At 35.3% G+C, this 21571-nt stretch overlaps 1 protein-coding gene across 2 annotated transcripts in view; it reads right to left on the bottom strand.

Moving 5' to 3' along the window:
- ATG7 (autophagy related 7) overlaps positions 1 to 21571 on the bottom strand; it is a 258698-nt gene that overhangs the window by 211017 nt on the left and 26110 nt on the right. For both annotated transcript variants that reach the window (XM_051982383.1, XM_051982392.1), the window contains exons 6-8: positions 15093 to 15209; positions 13640 to 13789; positions 1717 to 1805 (exon numbers count right to left, since the gene is read on the bottom strand). In XM_051982383.1, coding sequence (XP_051838343.1) covers positions 1717 to 1805; positions 13640 to 13789; positions 15093 to 15209 — 356 coding nt within the window. The remainder of the gene's footprint in view (positions 1 to 1716; positions 1806 to 13639; positions 13790 to 15092; positions 15210 to 21571) is intronic.

Genomic DNA, 21571 nt, shown 5'->3' with positions numbered 1-21571 from the left:
ATATGCAGACAAATGGAAAAATTTTTACAAGGTAGGGTAAAAAAAAGTCAAGGAAAGCTCTTCATGACACAATCTTTTAATTTTTCTCCTATTGGTATTACATTGTAAAACAAAACAAAACAAAAAGCATGACCTCTGTAAAGGACTCAAAAAACATCTTTTAATGAAACTTAAAAATATTTGATTACAATGAAATGCCATTTGTCCTTATGTGAAAGACATTAAGATTGCATCCTTTTCCTTAATAACCTGATGGAGGAAAACAATTCACTTCTCTTCTTTCTGCCTCAGTTTATAAGTAAAATAATAATCACACCTACCTCCCAGGGGTGTTGGGAAGATAAAATGAAGTGCTTGTAAAGAGCTTTGAAAATCCTAAAGTGCTATATATTGTATTTAAGATTTACTTTAACATGTTTAACATGGATGAGACTGCCTGCCATCTAGGGGAGGGATGGAGGGAAGCAGGGAAAAAGTTGGAACAGAAGTGTTTACAAGGGTCAGTGTTGAAAAATTATCCATGCATATGTTCTGTCAATAAAAAGCTATAATAAAAAAAAAAAGTAAAGGGGGAAAAAAGATGATAGCAACAGATATGTCATATAATAAGGTAAAATTAATTATGCAGGCTTAATTGTACATATGATTGTCCAGAGGAGAAAGAGGTAACTTCTGGCTGTGGCAATGAAGCTTTTAGGAGATGGAAGAATGTAAAATGGGTTTTTAAGGATGGAAAGATTTTGAATAGGCAGAAAAGAAACAAACGGTATTTAAGATTTCATGTCTAATCCCCATTTTATGGCCTTTCTACATGTAAATGTTAATGTTTGTTGAGGGCTTTCTAATATATATTAAAGAAAAATTAAGGACCTAAAAATCTTAAAGTGCTATATAAATCCTAGAGATTATTAAGAATAACAACTATAAATCAAAATTAAATCCTATAGATGGAGTGATCAAGATTAGGCCCAATTAGAGAATAATATTTTCCTTCCTTCTTCCTGACAACAGAAAAATATGGAAGTGGATGCTACCTATGTCAGAGCGGCTCGATGTGTTGGCTAGTTTTGCTACACTGCCTTTTTTATTTTTCTTTTTTATTCTTTGCTATAAGGGATGGTTCTCTGGGTGGGGAAGGGAGGAGAAATATATTGGGGAAATGAAGGTGATATAAAAACAAGTGAGATCCAATAAAAGTGAAAGAAAAACACTTGGCAACAATAAAACTAGAATCAAGCCTGAAATTTATCATTCTTTTTTTATTGCGGGAAAGAAGAGAATGATAGAAAAATCCCGTTGGCAAACCACTGAAATCTCAAAATTTCTGATCATGTGCCCTTTCTGCCAGAAAAGTCTATAGAAGTGAAGGAAATGAGATCCATCAATGACCTCAGTCCATACTACTTCACTTTATCCCACAGGCACAAAGATAAGGGCCTTGGCCTAAATCCCTACCCAGCTCTGTCTGGTGCTTTAACATTTTTAATCCAAGTTTTCAGATGACATATGACCAGCTTTGGTTCCTATAGCTCAGATAAAATCTTCAATGGCAATTAAATTAAATTACCAAAAACCTTTGTTTTATATGCCAGAATGAAAAATACATTTGAAAAAACAAAGTTGAATAAACTCCTCTCTCTCTCTTTCTCTCTCTCTCTCTCTCTTTTTCTTGCGCGCACGCGCACACACACACACACACACACACAGAGTCAATACCATCTGTATGCTGCCAGGACCAATAAATTCCTCAATGGCCATCCGGGATATTGTCCTAAATTACAGGGATCATAAACTCCAATCGTAATCTGTGAACATAAGAGAATTGTGAATGGTTCAAGTATCATTTCAGACACACAATACACTGATAGATGCTAATGCCCCATTTCCTTGCTTAGGCAACACCGTGAAGTAGGAAAAATAAGACACTTGGGAAAGGGCCAAGAAAATGAGACCAGAATTCAATATCCACCCACTCAGCAAGACAAGTTTCATGCATTCTTAAACTCACATTCTGGAAAATGATATAAATGATATCCAGTCTCAAGAAAAGAAGCCCCAGAAGGACTCTTGAAATCAGTCTAGAACAAGATTAAATCGAGAGGCAAGTTCACCATTTGTACAAGTGGTCCAAAATGAACCAACCCATTTACTAATCTGCCTACTTAGTAGGAAATGAAAGGTAAACAATGACTAAAATCTAGCTCTTAAGCCTTGGGTTTTAAAAGCAAATACTGAACTTGACAACTTACAACTCTCCTTGTAAATTCATTCACCCTTCCAGTAGACCTAGTCACAAATTTGGACATAGTTCCTACTGGTAATTGAGTATTAAAGTGATTTGACTAAGTGCTCCTCCGATGTAAGTCATTATGGAAGGAGGTAACCAGGAGTTCTAGAAGGTTCTCTTACTACAACATGATCTCTGGCTAAGCTATCACACCAGAAGGAATGTGAGCCCAAGGGCAGCTTGTGTATCTGCTAATGAGTAGCCAAGACAATGAGCCCACGTGGACTAGAAGGTAATGAAGTGCTATCTGTATTATCTGTAGATGATCTCTAATGGAGTCAACATGGGATAGAAGACCACTGGATTGGAAGTCATAGAAGCTGGATTCCATTCTAGCCCAGCTAGACAATCCAGTCAACTTGGGCCTAAGCATTCTCATTTGTAAAATGAAGGAACAAGCCAAAACAGACTTCAAGGTCCTTTCTAGCTCTAAATCTATTATTTTAAATCAATTTTCTTAAGATTCAGAGGTAGTTAGGGCCTGGAGTTAGGAAGACCTGAGTTCAGACCTAGTCTCAGATATTTATAATTATGATGGGCAAATCATTTGACCTGTCTGCCTCAAGTTTCCTTGCTGTAATACAGATGGGAATAACAATAGCACCTATATCCTAAGGTTGTACTCAAGATCAAATGAGCCATCTGTAAAGTATTAAATACAGTATTTTGCACATAGCAAACATTCAAATATGCACCGAAAGGATAACATTAGGTATTTTATTAGGTAACTACTTTCCTTCAAAGGCACCATCAAGTGTAATTTTTACTCTGTACTTTTTTCCTATGGAGAATAATTCTATTTTGTAATGCAAAGGGATAAGAAAATATCATTCATTTTTACAAGCATATTTTCAGGGAAGAAAAGTATACTTGTACTAAGGATATTTTTTTTCCTTTCCAAAGAGATTATATTAATACAACTCATTTAAACTAACCTAGTTTTGTGTTTTTAATTTTTTTCAATTAATGAAAATCCATCTTCTCTCTTTCTCCTTTCCCTTCCTCATTAAAAAAACAAGAAAAATAAAATTGCTGCTACAAAAATGTATAATCAACTGTCATATATATGTGTGTGTGTATATATACATATAAACATACACACACACTCACATATATATATATATATATATATATATATATATATATATATATATATATATATATATATATATATATATATATATATATATAAAATGTATTAATATCAGATTCTAACATACTATACTGGTAGTACATATATATACATATTTGTATATGTGTTATATGTGTGTAGATCTGCACTCAAATATATCACCTCTCTGTCAAGAGGTGGGTAGCATGTTTCATTACAAGTCTTCTAGAATCATGATAGATTATTGCATTGATCAGAAATCTTAAGATTTTTAAAAGAATGTTTTGTCTTTCTTTACAATACTATTATTGTATAGATAATTCTTATGATTCTGCTTGCATCACTCTGCATCAGTTCATACAAGTCTTCATAGGATTCTCTGAAACTATCCCCTTCATCATTTCTAATCATACAATATTCTTCCATATATTCACATGCCATAACTTATTCAGCAATTTTCCCACTGATAGGCCATCTCCTTAGTTTCCAATTCTTTGTCATCACAAAAAAAAAAGCAGCTACACTTATTATATGGATCTTTTTCTTTTATTGCTTTAGGGTACAGATCTAATATCGGTATAACTGGATCAAAGGGCATACACACTTTAATATCTTTCGGCGCATAATTTCAAATTGCTTTTCAAAATGGTTAGACCACTTCAGTTCCACTAACAATGCATTAATATAGCTTTTATTCCATTAATATGGGTATCAGTTCATACAACCCTAGAGTTATTTTTATTTGTATTTGTTAGTGATTTAAGAGAATATTCATATAGTTTTTTACAGCTTAAATGTCTTCCTCTCAAAACTAACTATTCCTATTCTTTGATCATTCATCAACTGAGAAATATGTATTTCACTGTCAGTGATTTAAGAGAATTTTTCGTATAGCTACTTATAGCTTAGATGTCTTCCTTTTAAAACTATTCAGATCCTTTGACAATTCATCAAATGAGAAATTGCTCTTATTCTTATAAATATGAATCATTTCTATATCTTAGAAATGAGACCTTTATCAAAGAAACCTGCTAGGAAAAATTCCCAATTTCCCGCTCTCTTCTAAGTTTATGGTTTTGTTTGTGCCAAATATTTGTGCCAAAATATTTTAATATTACTTAATCAAAATTTTCTGTTTTACCTATCTCCTGCTTGGTCATGAATTATTCCTTCATCCAGAGATCTGAGAGATAACTTTTTCCTTGTTCTTCTAATTTATCAAATTACTCTATATACATATATATGAAGACATGTACATATATAGGGAAACATGTATAGAAATACATATATGTATATGTGTGTGTATACACACATTATGTAGGTATAACAAACACTTTTTACATAGCATAAGATATAATTTCCAGGTTTCCCAACATTTTTTCAGGTGCTATTTTTACTCTAAGAACTAGGATTTCAGGGTTAAAGAGACATTAGGTTATTGTGCTCATTTGATTCTGTATACTTGTGCACCTGATTTGTTACATTAATCAATATATTTCTTGAGCTAATTTTTCCTTTGTTTTTCTAACTTATCAAGTTACTCCATATATAGGGAAGTGTGTGTGTGTGTATATATATATATATATATATAAAGATAGATATACATATTCACATGTGTCTATATATATACATAGACATATATATATGTTTATGTATATATATAGACACACATCATGTAGGCATAATGTACACCTTTTTTTGTGTAAGATATACTTTCCAGGTTTCCCAACATTTTTTTTAGATGCTATTTTTACTTTAAGAACTAGGATATTAAGCTATTGTACTCATTTGATTCTGTACTATGTACCCAATTTGTTTCACTAATCAATATATTTCTTGACCAGTATCAAATTGTTTTTCTTACGATTTGTAGTATAATTTGAGATTTCATATTACTAAGCCCTCTTCTTTCGCACTTTTCCATTATTTTCCTTGAGATGCTAAAACAAACTTTGGGGATATATTTTTAGTATTTTTTCTATACAATAAACTATACAAAGTAAATCATTGATAGTTTGGTTGGCATGGCACTGAATAATTAACATCTTTTTTTTTTTTTTTTTGCATAGTGTTTTTATAGATGTGTTTATATATAGCTCCTGTGTATGTCTTAGCAAATAGACAGCCAAGTACTTTATAATTTGTTATTTTAAGTGGAATTTACCTCTTCTTCGTGGATTTTGTTGGTAATATATAGAAATGCTGAAGATTTAGGGGTGAGGGTTCATATCCTGCCATTTATGAAGAAGCTAATTATTCCAATTATCTGTTGGTTGACACTCTACGATTCTCTGAGTAAATCATCTGTAAAACATGATCATTTTGTTTCTGAATGCCTGTAGGATACTCTGATGCAGCAAAGTGCCTGGTACTGATTTTTTCTGGAGACTGTTTATCACAGAGTAAGATCCATTTATTCCTACACATTCATATTTTCTTTTTAACAAGAATGGGTGGAGCAGCTAGATGGCCTAATGGTCTTAAAGTCAGAAGGATCTGAGTTTGAGTGTCCTTCAAACACTTAAAATACTAGTTGTGTGCCCTGGGCAAGTCAATTAACTCTAATTACCTTGCCAAAAAAAAAAAAAAAATTAGTGCTGTATGTCATCAAACGCCTTTTCTGCATCTAGAATATATTATTATTGTTTGATGTTTTTGGTGTTAATATAGACAATTAGGTCTATAGTTTTTCTAATATTAAAGGACCCCTACTTTCCTGGTAATCAAGATAACTAATATTTATATGGCATTTTAAGGTTTTCAAAGTATCTTACAAATATTACCTTTTCATCCTCACAAGTCTGGAAAGGAGATGATATTATCAGTCCCCCTTTACAGATGGTTAAAATAAAGTTTGAAAGAAACTTATCCAGGGTCATACAGATAATGAGGGACTGAGGCTGAACTGAAACTCGGGTATTCCTGACTCCACTTTTCACACTCTTATTGACTCATGATATATTTTGTTTGTAATATGTTACTATCACCTTTTTTGCTAAAACTGTATTTAAAATTTTTGTACTGATATCCATTTAAGATACTGTTCTGTAGTTCTCTTTCTCAGTTTTCTCTCTGGTTTAGGTATCAAGGCTATATTTATATCATAGAAGCAATTTGGCAGAACAACTTTTCTGATTTTTCTAACAGCTTTTGTGATATTGGAATTAACTACTTTTTATGTGTTTGATAAAATTTGTTTGTAAATTCATCTGTTCCTGGGGTTTTCTTCTTTGTAATCTGATTTCTTCTTCTGAAATTGTGTTCAGATCTCGACCTGTTCTATTAGCCTGATCATTCTGTTTTATCATTTAGTTTACTTAGATAACTAGTTTTATTGGCAAATAAATGAGTAAAATAGTGTAATAATTTATTTCTTGTGCACTGATTGTGAATTTAACCTTTTTTGAACATTGATAATGTTTTTCTTTTTAAAAATCAAAGTAGTACCCAGAAAAAGAACTCTGGGAAATGAGTATGAATTACTACATAGAATTCACAATCCCTCTGTTTTTGTCCGCCTGCATTTTTTATTTCCTTCACAGATTAATTATACACTATTTCAAAGTCCGATTCTTTTTGTACAGCAAAATAACTGTATGGACATATATACATATATTGTATTTAACATATACTTTAACGTCAACCTGCCATCTGGGGGAGGGAATGGGGGGAAGGAGGGGAAAAATTGGAACAAAAATTGCTGAAAAATTATACATGCATATATCTTGTAAATAAAAAGCTATAACAAAAAAAATCAAAGTAGTTATCAATTTATCTGTTTCCTTGCTTTATTTAAAAAAAAAAAACAGTTCCTAATTGAATTCAATTTTTTTGTTGTTGTTTTCAATTTTGTTCTCTTTAATTTTCAGTATTTGTATTTTGGGATATAATTGGGTATTTTAATTTCTTGGTGTTTTAGCTTTTTTCCTTACATGTCAATTTTTCTGATCTGTTCTTTCTCTTTTATTGATTAAAGTATTTAGAAATATAACTTTTCCCCTAAGGTCTTCTTTGAATGCATCTCATGTTACTTCATTGTTTTCATAATCTTGAATGAAATTATAGATTGTTTCTGTGATACAGTTCACTAAATTATAGTTTGAAAAAGTTGTGCTTGGTATGCTTTCCTGCATTTATTTCTGAGGCTGTTATGTCCTAATACATAATCAATTTTGGTAAAGGAGTCATGTTCAGCTGAGAGATACACATATGCATATATATATGTGTGTGTGTGTGTGTGTTTATACACAAATACAAAAAACATTATGTCCCTCTTTTCTTTCTTTTACCCTTTCCTTCTCCTTTTCCCTCCTCTCCTTCCCTTCCATCCACCCCCACCATTGATTCTTTTCTTTTAAACCCTTCTTCAAGATCTACCCTCTTAGTTGATTTTGCTTAGGACTAATCATTCCCTGAATCTATTTGCAGCCTTATTCTACTCCCTTATCTGATCTCTCCAATTTCAGTTTCCATTGGATGAAAAATATCTCTGTACCCATGTGTACATTCTTCCCTCTTCTGATCAGTAGAGGCGATAAGACTGAAGTGTTAACTTCTCCCCCTACTCCTTCCTTCTTGTGTGTATAGTCTTCCCCGATTAAAAGAGACCTGTTCTTAGATGTTTTACAGTTGCTTATGGAAGGTTATGGTGTGGCTATCAGCTACACTTCCTCCTATTACTCTACCATCTAGGTTCTACCCTAACACTGTATTATTGTTGTTTTCAGTGTCTGGAAATGCCCAAATTTTTAAATTCATTCTGAGATTTCTCTCTAGACTAAGAAACAAATCAACTCATTTCTATAGCAGATTGTTTTTAAAATGGTTCCTTACAACCACTCTATGAGGCAGAAAGTTTTATTCTTGCCAGGAATTATCTCCACTTTAAATATTTATCTAAAAATTCTGTTCCTTCCTTTACTCTTCTTCTGACCTCCTACAATATTTTTAGTATAAATCTCTGCATTTGTGTACAGAATTACTCCTAAGGAGGGGGAATTGAAGCAGTAAAATAAATAGCTGAACACCTTTCTAAGTACTATACTGTCCAACATTACACACAATCTCCTTTTCTGTTTCACCACTTCCTCTGCCACCATATCTCAGCTGCCTTCTCAAACCAGAAGATCCCTTTGCCTAGAAAATCCTCACCTTTTTATCTTCTTCCTCTCTCTTTAGTTCCAAATAGAATATGAGCTCCCTGAAGGCAAGGCTGTTACTTTTTCTTTATATTCCTATTCCTAGGATTTGGTAGTAGGTCTTAAACATAGTAAGCACTGAATAAATGAATGGTTTGAATACAGTTTACACAGATCTTATGAATAACACTAACTGAAATTGAAATGAATTAAGTTTGAGACCCTGACTCAGTCGCTCCACTGTGGTGGGTGAGTGGGTAGGGACTCTGGAAGGCAGCCAGGAAACGTGGCACTGGGAGAAATGACTGGACTAAGAGTTATAGAGGAATGCCCATCCCCATTCCTCCCCAGAGGTGTTCATCTGTGTAATCTATCTATTGCCAAAGCAAATTTTCCTCTGCTCCTCTCTCGTCCCCTCCCAACAAGCTTCAGGCTGCAATTAGGTGACTTTGTAATCCAACTTCAGACACGGTTCAGTGTTAGGTGGCTGGGTCACATAAGGGCAGGAGGGCCCTATCATGGCCCAAGCAGTGCCCCACCTGGATATGACTTGTTATTTACTACTACATGTACACAGTGATTCTTGATTGTGTACAGCACCTGCCACTATCCTCAGTGACACAGGAAGCACTCAATAAGTGCTGATTCACAAAAAGACACCCTCCAACTTTAGACCTTGGACAGGGCAGGACATCATCTTCTTTGCCTGAGTAAACCATGTCAGCAAGGGAGCTCCATGGGCTACCTACCTGCTTGAGAACTTCAAGAATTATCTTGTGAGAACCATTTATATTCTTATTATCAATTCTGAAATCTCAGCTCTCGAAGTGACTTCCTCTAGTTAGAGAAACTTAGAGGGTCTTGCCTGCACTTCCTCCCAGCCTCACAGATCTAGAACTGAAGGAAGTCAGTCTTCGAGGCCAGCCCCTAGTTTTACATTGTACTGAGACTTGCAGGGACTGAGAGACTCACCCGAGACCATCTGGGCTACATCTAGGCACAACCACTCTGCACCCAGAAACCAGCTTCCCTGTTGCCAGCTCCTGAAGCCACTCCAGAGGGGGCTACAGGAAAGAGCCCTAACCTGTGGGACATGGACCAAGTCATTCAGCCACTCCAGGTCTGTTTCCTCACTACAGCTCAGCAAAAACTAGGACTTGAACTCAGGTGGGCCAGCTCAGACCTCAGCACCCTTCCATCATACCATGCTGCCTCTTCAAGGGGGAACCATGTCCTGCTCCCCATTTCCTTCCCATAAGCAAAAGTGCTCTCACAGGTCAGGTAGAAAAAAATCTGATAGGAACTGAGCTCTTATGATGCACTTAGCATCATCCCCTAATCATATTTAAAATTTTGATAGTTTCCTAATAAAGTAATTTTGGATTTTAAAAAATGACAACTTTAAGGCCATAGATACTCAGGTATTTTGATGACCTTGAGATCTCATCATGTGGCCATGTCCTTCAGTGATGGGGAACACAAGGCATCCAAACCTGTCCTTTCTGTGTTTCCATGTTCTTCCCTAAATGTGCCAGATGGTCCACCAATGGCTTGGGGCTTTGTTCTTAATTATTTGCCATTTACCAGGTACCTACCATAAAAGAGGCACTATTTTGTGCTTTTTGATACAAAGACAACATTAAATTTAAGGAGGATTCATTCCCCTGGATGGAATATAATAAGTATATAATTGATAACCTAAGGAGGGAGAAAGTCCTAATAAGTAAGGAGAATCAGAAAAAGGTTCCCATAGCAGGCATTTGAAATCAGTTTTGTAGAAAACTAATGACTCTAAGTGGAGATAAAAGAAAACTCTAACCCCTGCCAAAGGCATGGAGACAGCAGCTTCTTTGGACGACAGATCACTTCATTCTACACTTAAAAGGCTTTGGAGAAAAGAAAAGTAAGAAAGTATTTTTAAGGATCTAAATAAAGTCAGAGAAATACAAATTCTAAGTAAGCTATATAACTCATTGCTGGGGAAAAAACAGGGGATAAGATTAAAAAAATCTATAAAGATTAAATTGGTAACTTGTTATAAGAAAATATTCCAAGAATCAGTAATGAACTAGAGATAGTTGAATTTGCATTAAGAAAATAACTCTAATGGCCAGACCAAAAAATAAATAGCCTGGAGAGTGGTTTCCTTCCGTGACTCCCTCTTTTCTTGATGTAAAGCTCACTATCCTTTAAGGAGCAGACTATAGGGCAGCCTTCCTAACAGGACAACCTTGGGCTCAAGCTGCACTCAATGGTAGTGTCTCCAGTCCATGTCACTCCAATATCAGTCTAACGAAGTCGGACCTGGATTTCTCTATCTGGTCAAGACTGGAAGTGCTTTTCCAGACCCAATCCCAATAGTGATCAGCACAGAAGCTTCACCTATGCCATTTTCCCCAGCCAGGCAGACTTGCTCCTCTTTAGGGAGCCTGGTGGTGCTCTGCCCTTTGGGACTCACCATAAGGTTACTGGACTTAACGCAGACACAGACCCACTTTGGGCCTCCTGCAGCTTAGAACTCCCAAGCTCAAGTAATCTACCAGGCTGGGCCTTGCCAGGAGCTGGGCTCCAGACTGTATCACCCGCCCCACAGTCTGATTCGCCAGAAGTCCTGCCTTCTCCTTAGGCATTGGGAGGAAGAGTGACCCATTAAGTCTGATTTAAAAGAAGAGCTCTCCAAAAGCTGTACTTCTTCTAAGTGGATAATGAGAGGCAGGTGAACAATACCTGTGGAGCTGCAGAAGAAAATCACTAAGAATGACGTGGTTCCTAGACACCCTTTACCAAGAAGGGCCATGTTTTCCATTCTACTCTTGGTAAAGCAAATAAGGAGTCAGAAGGCTTGGGTTCCTCCTTGAACCTATCCTAGCTATCTGACCCTGGAAAACTCACTTCACCTTAATGCCCCTGAGCAGTGCTGCAGGACCACCAACCATGGGAAAGAGCCAACATGCACAGATTGAGGATATTTCGTAAACTCCTAAAGTCATCGTTGTTCAGCTGGAGTCGTGCCCAGTTCTTCAGGACCCCATTTGGAATTTTCTTGGCAAAGGTACAAGAGGGATTTGCCACTTGCATTTCCTTCTCCAATTCATGTTATAGATGAAGGTGAGGTGATTGTCCAGAGGCACCCAGTTAGGAAGTGTCTGAGGCTGGATTTGAACTCTGAGAAATGAGTCATCTTGACTCTACCTAGCTGCCCATTAGAACCATATGTCCATAAGCCTCTTCTGCCCTCTCAAAAAACTGAACAAAACCTAACAAACCACAGCCCCACTATGGCTAGGGCAAATCAAGAAAAAAACAAACTTATTGCTAACAGAATTCAATAATCAGTGATTATCATTATTATTATTATAGCTGACTTTAAAAACCTTAAGAGGTTAATTCAGAGCTTTGTAAAATAGAAGGTTTTTAAAAAAAGATAAAACAAGTCACACGGAAACCTAATTAAATTCAAACATGACTTGATATCCTCTTTTAGTACTGTTATATATCTGCAAGTATCAAAATTATTCCACTTTTTTCCCCATAACTTCATGATTCTCATTAGGTTATTTTTAATCTACAATCTCCTTTTTTGATTTAGAACTTGCCATGTTACTGATAATTTCCAATGGGCCTTTAGAGGGCTTACTGATTGGCCATGGAAAGTATATCTGTAGTCTCTGCTGCTGGGAAGACTGAGACTGGTGAATTACTCAAGTGTGGGAAATATGAGGAGTAGTAAGGCTAAAACCGACCAGGCATTCTTTATCAAGATGGTGTACCCCAGGCTCCCTAAGAAAGAGTGAACAAGCCCAGGTAGAAAAAATGCAGCAGGTTAAATTTCCTTTCTGACTATTAGTAGGTTAGGGTCTGTGAGTAGCCACTGTCTTTCCCATATGGGTAAAATAAGGAAATCCAATCTCAAAATTACAACAATAATACCAATGTTAATAAACATACATGTGTATCTGTATGTGTGAGATACACATGTATGTTTATTATGATTAAATGCACATATAAATGCTACACAAATATATACAAATATGTAGTACTTAATAATTCAATAAAATATTTGAATGCCTACTGTAAGCAAGTCATCGAGCTCAGTTCTATGCAAAACATAAGAAGTTACCATGGTTCTTACTCTAAAAGAGCTTACATTCTAGCTGCAGACATGATATGCACACAAATAGTAGAAGGGATCTCATGGCTAGCTTAATTTAAAAAAAATTAGAAACAAAAAAGACAGAGAGATCCAACTACTCAATAGCAGAACTCTTCTGGGAAATGTCTTCCATTTGATCACCCTTAGGTCACTCTCAAGTTCCAAGTGAGATTCTGGATTTTTAGTCACCTTTTTCTCTGTGTGGGAAAGTAGGCTTGTCTTTACAGGTTCAGAGTAAGTAGAGAAAACTTCATGGAAAAAAAGATTAGCCTAAGCCTTGAAGAATGAGCAAAAATAAGGGAGAAGGGTGCATTCTAGCAGAGGGAAAGATAAAAACAAGCACCAAAGAGTCAAAGTTTAAGAAATATTTGTGCTTAATAAATAGCACAGTTTAGTGAAAGCAAAGCATTCACATGGAGGAAGAATGAAAGAGAAATTAGACAGGAGAGATAGATAGGCCCAGTGTGGAAGGCCTGAGTGCTGAGCTAAGGAGACTGGATTGCACAGGGCAGGAGATCCTCAGATGAAGCAATGTGTTAATAAGATTCTCCTAGCAGGAAATATAAAGGAGAATAAAGGGAGGAAGAGACAGCAAGCAGGGAAAACAGTTAAATAAATGTTATGAAGGAAGAAATGATAAGAATAGAGGAAATGACAAGAAATAGTGATTGATTTGGATAGAGGAAGGGGTCAAGAGGGAAAGGATTAAAAATAACTGAGGTTTCAAGCCCTTGAGAATGATAGGCACCATTATCAGAAAAAGGGAAGTCAGAAGGAGGAACTGTTTCAGAAAGGAAGGGGACAAATGCACAACATACAAAAATGTCTTAAATAGATTTTTTTAAGTTAATAAATATAAATGAGTTTTCATTTCACTTATAGTTCATCATAATATAAAACCAAGGGGTTCCTCCCCACCAAAGACCACAACCATACACAATTTTTCTAACCTTTTTTCTTTGATCTTGGAAGAAATCATTGTAGTCTTTAAGCAAGGAGATCAGTACAGAATTTACATCATACTTAATTAAAAAGTAAGGCAAAGCTGTCACTCCTTCTGCCTGGCAGAGATTATCATATGCACATTCAAGGGCTTGAATCTGAAAACAGAAAACATTATTGGAGAAAACCATTAAGGCCGAGACAAATTAAGAATAAACTTAAAATGAATACTTAGTTGATTACACCCCTAATAAGGATCTGAACTGTCACAACTGAAATGTACCAAGCGTATATTTATCAGCATTCTAAAGATCAAGAAAATAAGCCCGTTAATATTGTATCCAGAATTCCAACCCACCATCGTTCCTTCATAAACCATGATGGATCTACCATCCATGAACTTGACTTCTAACTTTTGGAAGCATTTTATATTTTCATATAAATTTTGAGGAAAGTTTTCTATCTCTGTCAAACCCCTTTTATATATTCCACAACTAATTATTTTTTTTTCACAACTAATTATTTTAAGCTTTAATGTGCTTGTGCCATGATATCATTGGAAAAACAAGCCTATGTTCAACATAGTTCAACATAGTTAATAACACTCATTATTTTATACATTTTTCCACTTTCTCAAGTAATCTTTGTCTTTAGGAACCAGAGAGACCTGATTTTCTTAATTTTTTTTTCCTCAAGAAGTCCCTCATTTATTTTAAATGTCCTTCTTACCCTTTGCTAACTTCCTCATGTTTTCCTTAAAATTCAAAGACTACAATTTGAAAGAGTTTTTCAGATGTGAAAACACTATGACCTATCAGGGTATGTTTTCTGCTGTGCTTAAACCGTACCTGATGATACCCAACAATCTAGTGGTATTCAGCTAGCTAGGGTGACCAAGAAACAAGTTAAATGTTGGTTTCTCAGTTGTACTTAATTGTTTTTGTTTATTCTACAGATAGGTCCAATGTGCAGATGTCATGGGGAAGGGAGTAGTAATATCAGGAAGTGACTATGGTGAGAAATATGGAAAGATCAACAAGTATATAAAATGTAGAGCTGTAAGGGATGTCAGAAGTCATCTAAATGGCTACAAGTGAAATCTCTTTCTTGGGACACAATTGACAACTTAGGGCACAGCATCCTAAAAACTGTAATTTTGATTGCTTTTTCCAGAACCTTGCATTGTCTATTACAACTGTCTCCCATAATCATCATACAACTTGCTGCTATTGCCTCAGTATTCTATACCATAAAAGACCTCAGCATATAGTGAACCTCCCAAGTTTTTAGTGATGGTATGCTAAGATCATTAATCTCCAGGGAACAATGAACATTTTCTTCACCTAGAAATGTGCCTGTTTTCCCCCTTGTCTTTTGAGTCCAAAAACTACAGAATGTACAATAACCACATTTTTTGTTCTCATACCACATTTACCTTTTTGTTCTATTTTGTTTTGTTACCTGACTAGGAGAAAACTTTTGATCCAAACGTATTGGCTCCTGAAGAAGGGGTATACCCTCTGGAAGGCAGAGAGCAGGATAGCAAAACCAGTAGTAGAAGTAATATTTCTTTAGATCCTAGAGAAATAGAAGAACGTGGGACATTAATAACACAGTTGTTATACTGGCAATTTAACTTCTCAAAGCTACTAAGGACTGGAAAAGAAACATAAAAAAATGCAGAAGTTTTGTCAAAGTTTATCCATTCTGAACAAACTTTATATCAGAATTCAAATCTTCCATGATTTTACTTTAACCTCACGATGATCCTAGGAGGTAGATGCTATTAATATTTCCATTTTACAAGTGAGAAAACTGAGGCAGACAAATTAAATGCTTTGCCATGGTTCACACATCTAAGAAAATGTCAGGGGCCAGGTCTGAACTTGGGTTTTCCTGATTCCAGGTCTAGTGCTCTATCTGCTGCAGCTCTAAGACAAGACTCTAAAACCCAAAAATTAATACTGTCACTTCTATATAAACTAATAATGACCTGTGAATTGCTTTATAAGTGAAACCATCTTATTGGGTATTTCCTTTGCGATCTTACATAACTAAACTTCCTTTATTCTTCCAAGATGTTAAGAACTCTATTTCCTCCAAGAACTGTGCAGTTAAGAGTGTGTGTGTGTGGGGGGGGGGGGGGGGGGGGGAGAGAGAGAGGGAGGGAAAAAGGGAGAAAGAGAGGGAAGGAGAGAGAGAGAGAGAGAGAGAGAGAGAGAGAGAGATTCTTTAGTAGAATATAAGCTCCTGGAGAGTAAAAAGAGTTTCATTTTTGGGTCCCCAGCACCTAGCATAGTATCTGAGACACTAGTGAATGAGACAAAAAGTGGACTTACCTTATCCTAAATTCTACTACAGTGTAACATGTTATATAAAGCTTCTTGCATAGGTAGGCTACAAAATGAAAACAACAATGAAAATTTTGTTTCAAAAAAATGAAATTCCCTTCATTGAGACCTATAATGTGAACATAAGCACTAGAATCAGAAAAGCCAAGTTCAAGTCATGGCTCTCCTGCTTAATAATTCAATCCAGCTCTCTGAAATCCAATGGTCTCTTCCTCGAGGCTAACTGCCATTATATAAAAGCAAATTCTTCTCAAGACAAAATTATTTTTAATCTTATTTATATTTTATTTTTAACCAATTCTCAAAATTCTTTTTTCTTCAAATTTTGAGCTCCAAATTTTCTCTTTCCCTCTTTCTCTTCCTCCTCATTGAGAAGGCAAGCAATCTTATTATACATTTAATATACAAATTATAAATTTTCAGCCTTGCAAAACATATTTCCACATTAGTCATGTTGTATTTTCTTACACAGCATAACTAATACGGAAATATGTTTTGCAAAGCTTCCCCTCCCTTCCCCTCCAAAAAACCCAAGAGAAATAAAAGTTAAAAAAAAAAAAAAAACTTTAATCAGACTTCATCAGCTGTAGATGAATAGCACTTTTCCTCATATGTCCTTCAGAACTGTGTTCAATCATTATATTGCTGAGAACAGCTAAGTTATTCATAGTTGATCATCATATGATATTGCTGTTACAATGTACAATGTTTTTCTGGTTTTATTCACTTTGCTTTGCAGTTCATGTAAGTTTTCCCAGGTATTTCTGATAGTATCCTGCTTATCATTTCTTATGGCACAATAGATTTCCAGGATAATTACACACTACAACTTCTTTAGCCATTTCCCAATTTAATGGACATCCTCTCAATTGCCATTTCTTTGCCACTACAAAAAAAAAAAAGTACATATAGGTCCTTTTCCATTTGTTTTTAATCTCTTTGGGATACAAATCCAGTGGTATGGCTGGATCAAAGGGTATGCATAGTTTTACAGTCCTTTAGGCATGGTTCCAAATGGTCTCCAAAATTGTAGATCAATTCACAATTCCACCAACGGTGAATTAATATTCTAAATTTTTCCACATTCTCTTCAACAATTGTCTTTTTTGTAATATTAGTCAATCTGATAGATGTAACAACATACTTCAGACTCATTTTAATTTGCATTTCTTTAATCAATAGTGATTTAGAGCATTTTTCATGACTATGGATAGCTTTCATTTCTTAATCTGAAAACTGCTCATATCCTTTAATCATTTATCAATTGGGGAATGACTTGTATCCTTATACATTTGACTCAGTTCTTTATATAATTGAAGTTGCTGTCAGAGAAATTTGCCATAAAAATTTTCTCCCAGTTTTCTGCTTTCCTTCAGCAATGGTTTTGTTTGTACAAAAACTTTTTAGCTGATTGTAATCAAAATTATCTATTTTATATTGCATAATGCTCTCTATCATTTGTTTGGGCATAATTCTTCCCTTATTAATAGATCTAATAAGTATTCAAAGCTCCTCTATTTTTTAACATAGAAGCTGCTAAATCTTGAATGATCTTCATTGTGGCTCCATGATATTTGAAATTTGTTTCTGGCTGCTTGCAATAATTTTTCTTTGACCTGGGAACTCTGGAATTTGGCTATAATACTCCCTGGAGGTTTTGTTTGGGGAGCTCTTTCAGGAGGTGACAAATGGATTCTTTCAATTCTTTCAATTTGTATTTCATCATCTGTTTCTGGGGTATCAGGACATTTTCCTTGATAATTTCTTGAAATATGAGATCTAGGATTTTTCTTTGATTGTGGCTTTCAGATAGTTCAATATCTCTCAACAATCAATTTTTAGGCCATTTGATTTTCAATGAGATATTTCACATTTTGTTCTATTTTTTGTCTTTTGTTTTTGTTTGATTGTTTCTTGATGTCTTTTGGAGTCATTAATTTCCACCTGCCCACTTCTAATTTTTAAGGAATTATTTTCTTCAGTAAATTTTTATACCTCTTTTTCCATTTGACCAATTCTGATTTTTAAGAGGTTCTCTTCAATGGATTTTTGTGCCTCTTTTACCTATTCCGGTTTTTTTTTTTTTTTGGGGGGGTGGAGTGGGTGGAGGGAGAGACAGTTAGGATTAAGTGACTTGCCCAAGATCACAGAGCTAGTAAGTATTAAGTGTCTGAGGCTGGATTTGAATCCAGGTCCTCCTGACTGCAGAGCCAGTGCTCTATACATTGTACCATCTAGCTGCTCCTTCCATTTTTCAAAAAGTGTTATTTTCAGTATTTTTTTGATTTCTCCTTTTCCAAGCTATTAGCTTTTTTCATGATTTTCTTGAACTGCTCACATTTCTTTTCTCAGTTTTTTCCCTTACTCTTATTTGATTTTTAAAATTCTTCCTGAGTTCTTCCAGTAATCTAGAGGGGGTGAGGAGGTCTCAGACTAATTCACATTTTTCTTTGAGGCTTTACATGTAGCTGTTTTAAAATTGTTGTCTTCTTTAAGATAAAATTAAATCATAATGCTGTCCCAGTTTCCAAACTGGATTCACAAGTGGAAGATGTATCATTCCAGGATATCAACAGAAGGAAACTATTGAAATGTTCAACAACACAATCCAGTTTCTGGCATTTGTAATCAGAGTAATAAGCCATTTCCCTTTGAATATTCTTATATGATCACAGTGACAAGACTGAAGTTCCATTCTTTACTGATGACAAGACATGAATGGAGTTCTATTCTTTACTGATCCTGCCATTCCTTAGAACTCTAGCAAAAGCAAATGCTACAGAATACACAAGACAAAAAAAAACAGAAGTATACTCCTGAAGTTAGAAAAAAACAAACCAATCCTAAAAGGTGATGGCATATGACAAAGAGCCTGACAAAAAGTATTCTCAAAAGACAGGTCATGGAGTACCTTCCAAGGGATCCCTGTGCCCAGATATTAACCTTATGCTTAATAGTGATGTTACTAATTCTTATCCTACTATAAACAATCATTTTCCCCAGATGCCACTGGGGACTTCTCAAGGAGCATAGGAAGCACAGTAGTATCAGTCTGACCAGGCACACTCAACCTGGGTTTGTATATTTCTAAAAAACATTATTATATTTCATATAATTGGTTCCTGTGCAATCCTTTGTTTTTTACACATTAGTCCTAAAGGGGATCCACAGGTTTCACTGGGCTGCCAAGTGTAACAGAACACACAGGAGCTTTAGAATACTTTTCCACAACCTTCAAAGACCTCAGCAGTCAGCTCTGCCTGGTTTCAGATGGAACACAATTCTGTAAGATCCCTTCCAGCCTAAATCTACAATGCTATATATATTATGAGAATCTCCTAACACAAATAAGTGAATATTAGAACTCATCACCTTCTGCCTTCCATGATTCCTGTTGCACAGACTGTTTTTGATAACTCTCTCCAGATTCTTATGAGCTCATCCTATCTTCCATTAATAGCTATTCCCATTCATCTGTTTAGCCCCTCCTCCCCGAAGGCCATGTCTCCCTCACCAGGCTTCCCCTTGCAGTCTCTAGTATCCTTCACCTCCTATCCTCCAACTCCTTGGGGGCTGAAGCAAGAAACAGCACAAGTGCCAATCACTGATACCAAGTCCTCTTCTTAAAGACATTTCAACTGGAATTCAGCTTGAAATGATGCAAGAACCATGGGAACAAGAGACAAAGAAAAGGCTCATTAGGAATAATGTGGCAACTCTTCTCTCTAGACACAAATAAAGCTGTGGAAGGTGATGATGATGATGATGATGGTGGTGGTGGAGATGGTGGTAATGGCGGCAATGATGACTCAAGAGTTTTATAATTATAACCCCACAGATGGGCTGAGGTGCCATTTATTACCAAACCACATGGGGAAGCTAATTGAAACTGATGGTACTGAGAGCCAACAAGGAAATAGTGTGTGGAGGAGGAAGGAAAATTTGTAGCATTTTCAGGACTCATGTAGCAGTATTATCATGCTGGTACTTAGCAACTGTTGTATTAAAAATATGATAATATCTACTACATGTCAAAAACTCTGACAGCTTTTCAGTATTCACCCTAGAATACTTAAAAGATACTAAATAAAGCAGGTCATGTGCTTCACATGAGGAAAAAAAAAAGTGTGGCTATATTTCCCATCTTAAGAAAGGTTAAAACTTTAAGACCAGGTATTTCATAATGTCTTGGAATCCTCATCTGATCTCCTTCAAAAATCATAAGGATTGAATTTCCTAACATTCTGTCCCATATATCCTCTTCCTCCCTCAGTTACACTAAACATCTAAACAGAAACTAATGCCCAAAAAAGTTAACTTAGGGTAATAACAATTAAAACTACATTGAAAGATACTTGAGGAAAAAACAAACAAAAAAATCTTTACTGAGAAATATTTCAGAACCCTCCAGGTGAATTTAATTCAATTTGACAAACATTTATCTTCTATCAAATAATCATTTTATTATATATATATATATAATATGCTAGGAACTAAAATAGCAAAAAAGTTTAAATAAGACAATGGCTGTGGTTCTGTAGAACTTTAAAGTCTAGGAAGGGGATATGTCCCATGTACAAATAACTACAATACAAAACAAGATAAGACACCTAGAGTATCTCAAAAGATCTTGGAGAACTTCCTCACGCTAAGTCTAAGTGTTCTCATCAGTAACAAGGAGTTGGACTAGAATATGTCTAAGATTCTTTGCTGTTCCAATTCCTATGATCTTAGTGTAAGGTTATTTGAGGCGGGGATGGAGAGGGCGGTGTTACAAGACCTATTTCCAGGCCCTATTTTCTTTACAATTCTTAATTTCCTAGAGATACCTGTCTCTTCTCCTTCTATGAATAATAAACATTTTATCATTGTTTAGCCTCTTCCAGCAACTCAAATATATCTACTTTTCTGGTATTAATATTCCAAGATTTTCTTTCTTTTGGTGTAGTTGCTTTCATATCTTTTGCATTTTGGAAAATTATTTTCCAAGTTTTCTTCATGGTAATTGCGGCCAAATTTTATATGATCCTAACAATGGAATTCTTTCTTTCAGGCTATGCTATTTCTGGAAATTTTCAACTTGGGGTTTCCTTCAATTTTTATTTTGTTCTCTGGTTCTAATAGATCTGGACAATCTTCTTCCACAGTTTATTTAAATACAATAATTAGATTTTTTTTCTTTGGTCATGATTTTCAAGGAGTCCAGTGAGTTTTAAGTGATCTTTATTCAACATGGCTCTTCATTTTCTTCTCTATTTTTTTCAATCTTTTGATTTTGTTCGAATATTTCCTGTTGCCAGTTGGAATCACTGAGTATCTGCTCTATTCTAAATTTTAAAAATTAGATTTTCTCTTTTGATCTAAATTACTTATTTCTCTTCCAATTCTTTCCACTAGTGCTCTTTCTTCCATTTTTGTTTCACTTTTAATCTCTTGCTTCATTTCATCCAGAGATCCTTGGAGATGTTGAAGCCAAGTCATTGGTTAGTTCCTGAGGCTCTGATGGTACTTGTAGAGCTACTGTTTTCTTGTGAGTGTGCTTCTTGGGCATCTCTTGACCCAGAGTATTTCTTCATTCCATTAAGCATT

Source organism: Antechinus flavipes, chromosome 1 (assembly GCF_016432865.1).
Source record: "Antechinus flavipes isolate AdamAnt ecotype Samford, QLD, Australia chromosome 1, AdamAnt_v2, whole genome shotgun sequence".
Classification (NCBI taxonomy): Eukaryota; Metazoa; Chordata; class Mammalia; order Dasyuromorphia; family Dasyuridae; genus Antechinus; species Antechinus flavipes.
This window is presented reverse-complemented; position numbering and strand designations above follow the sequence as displayed.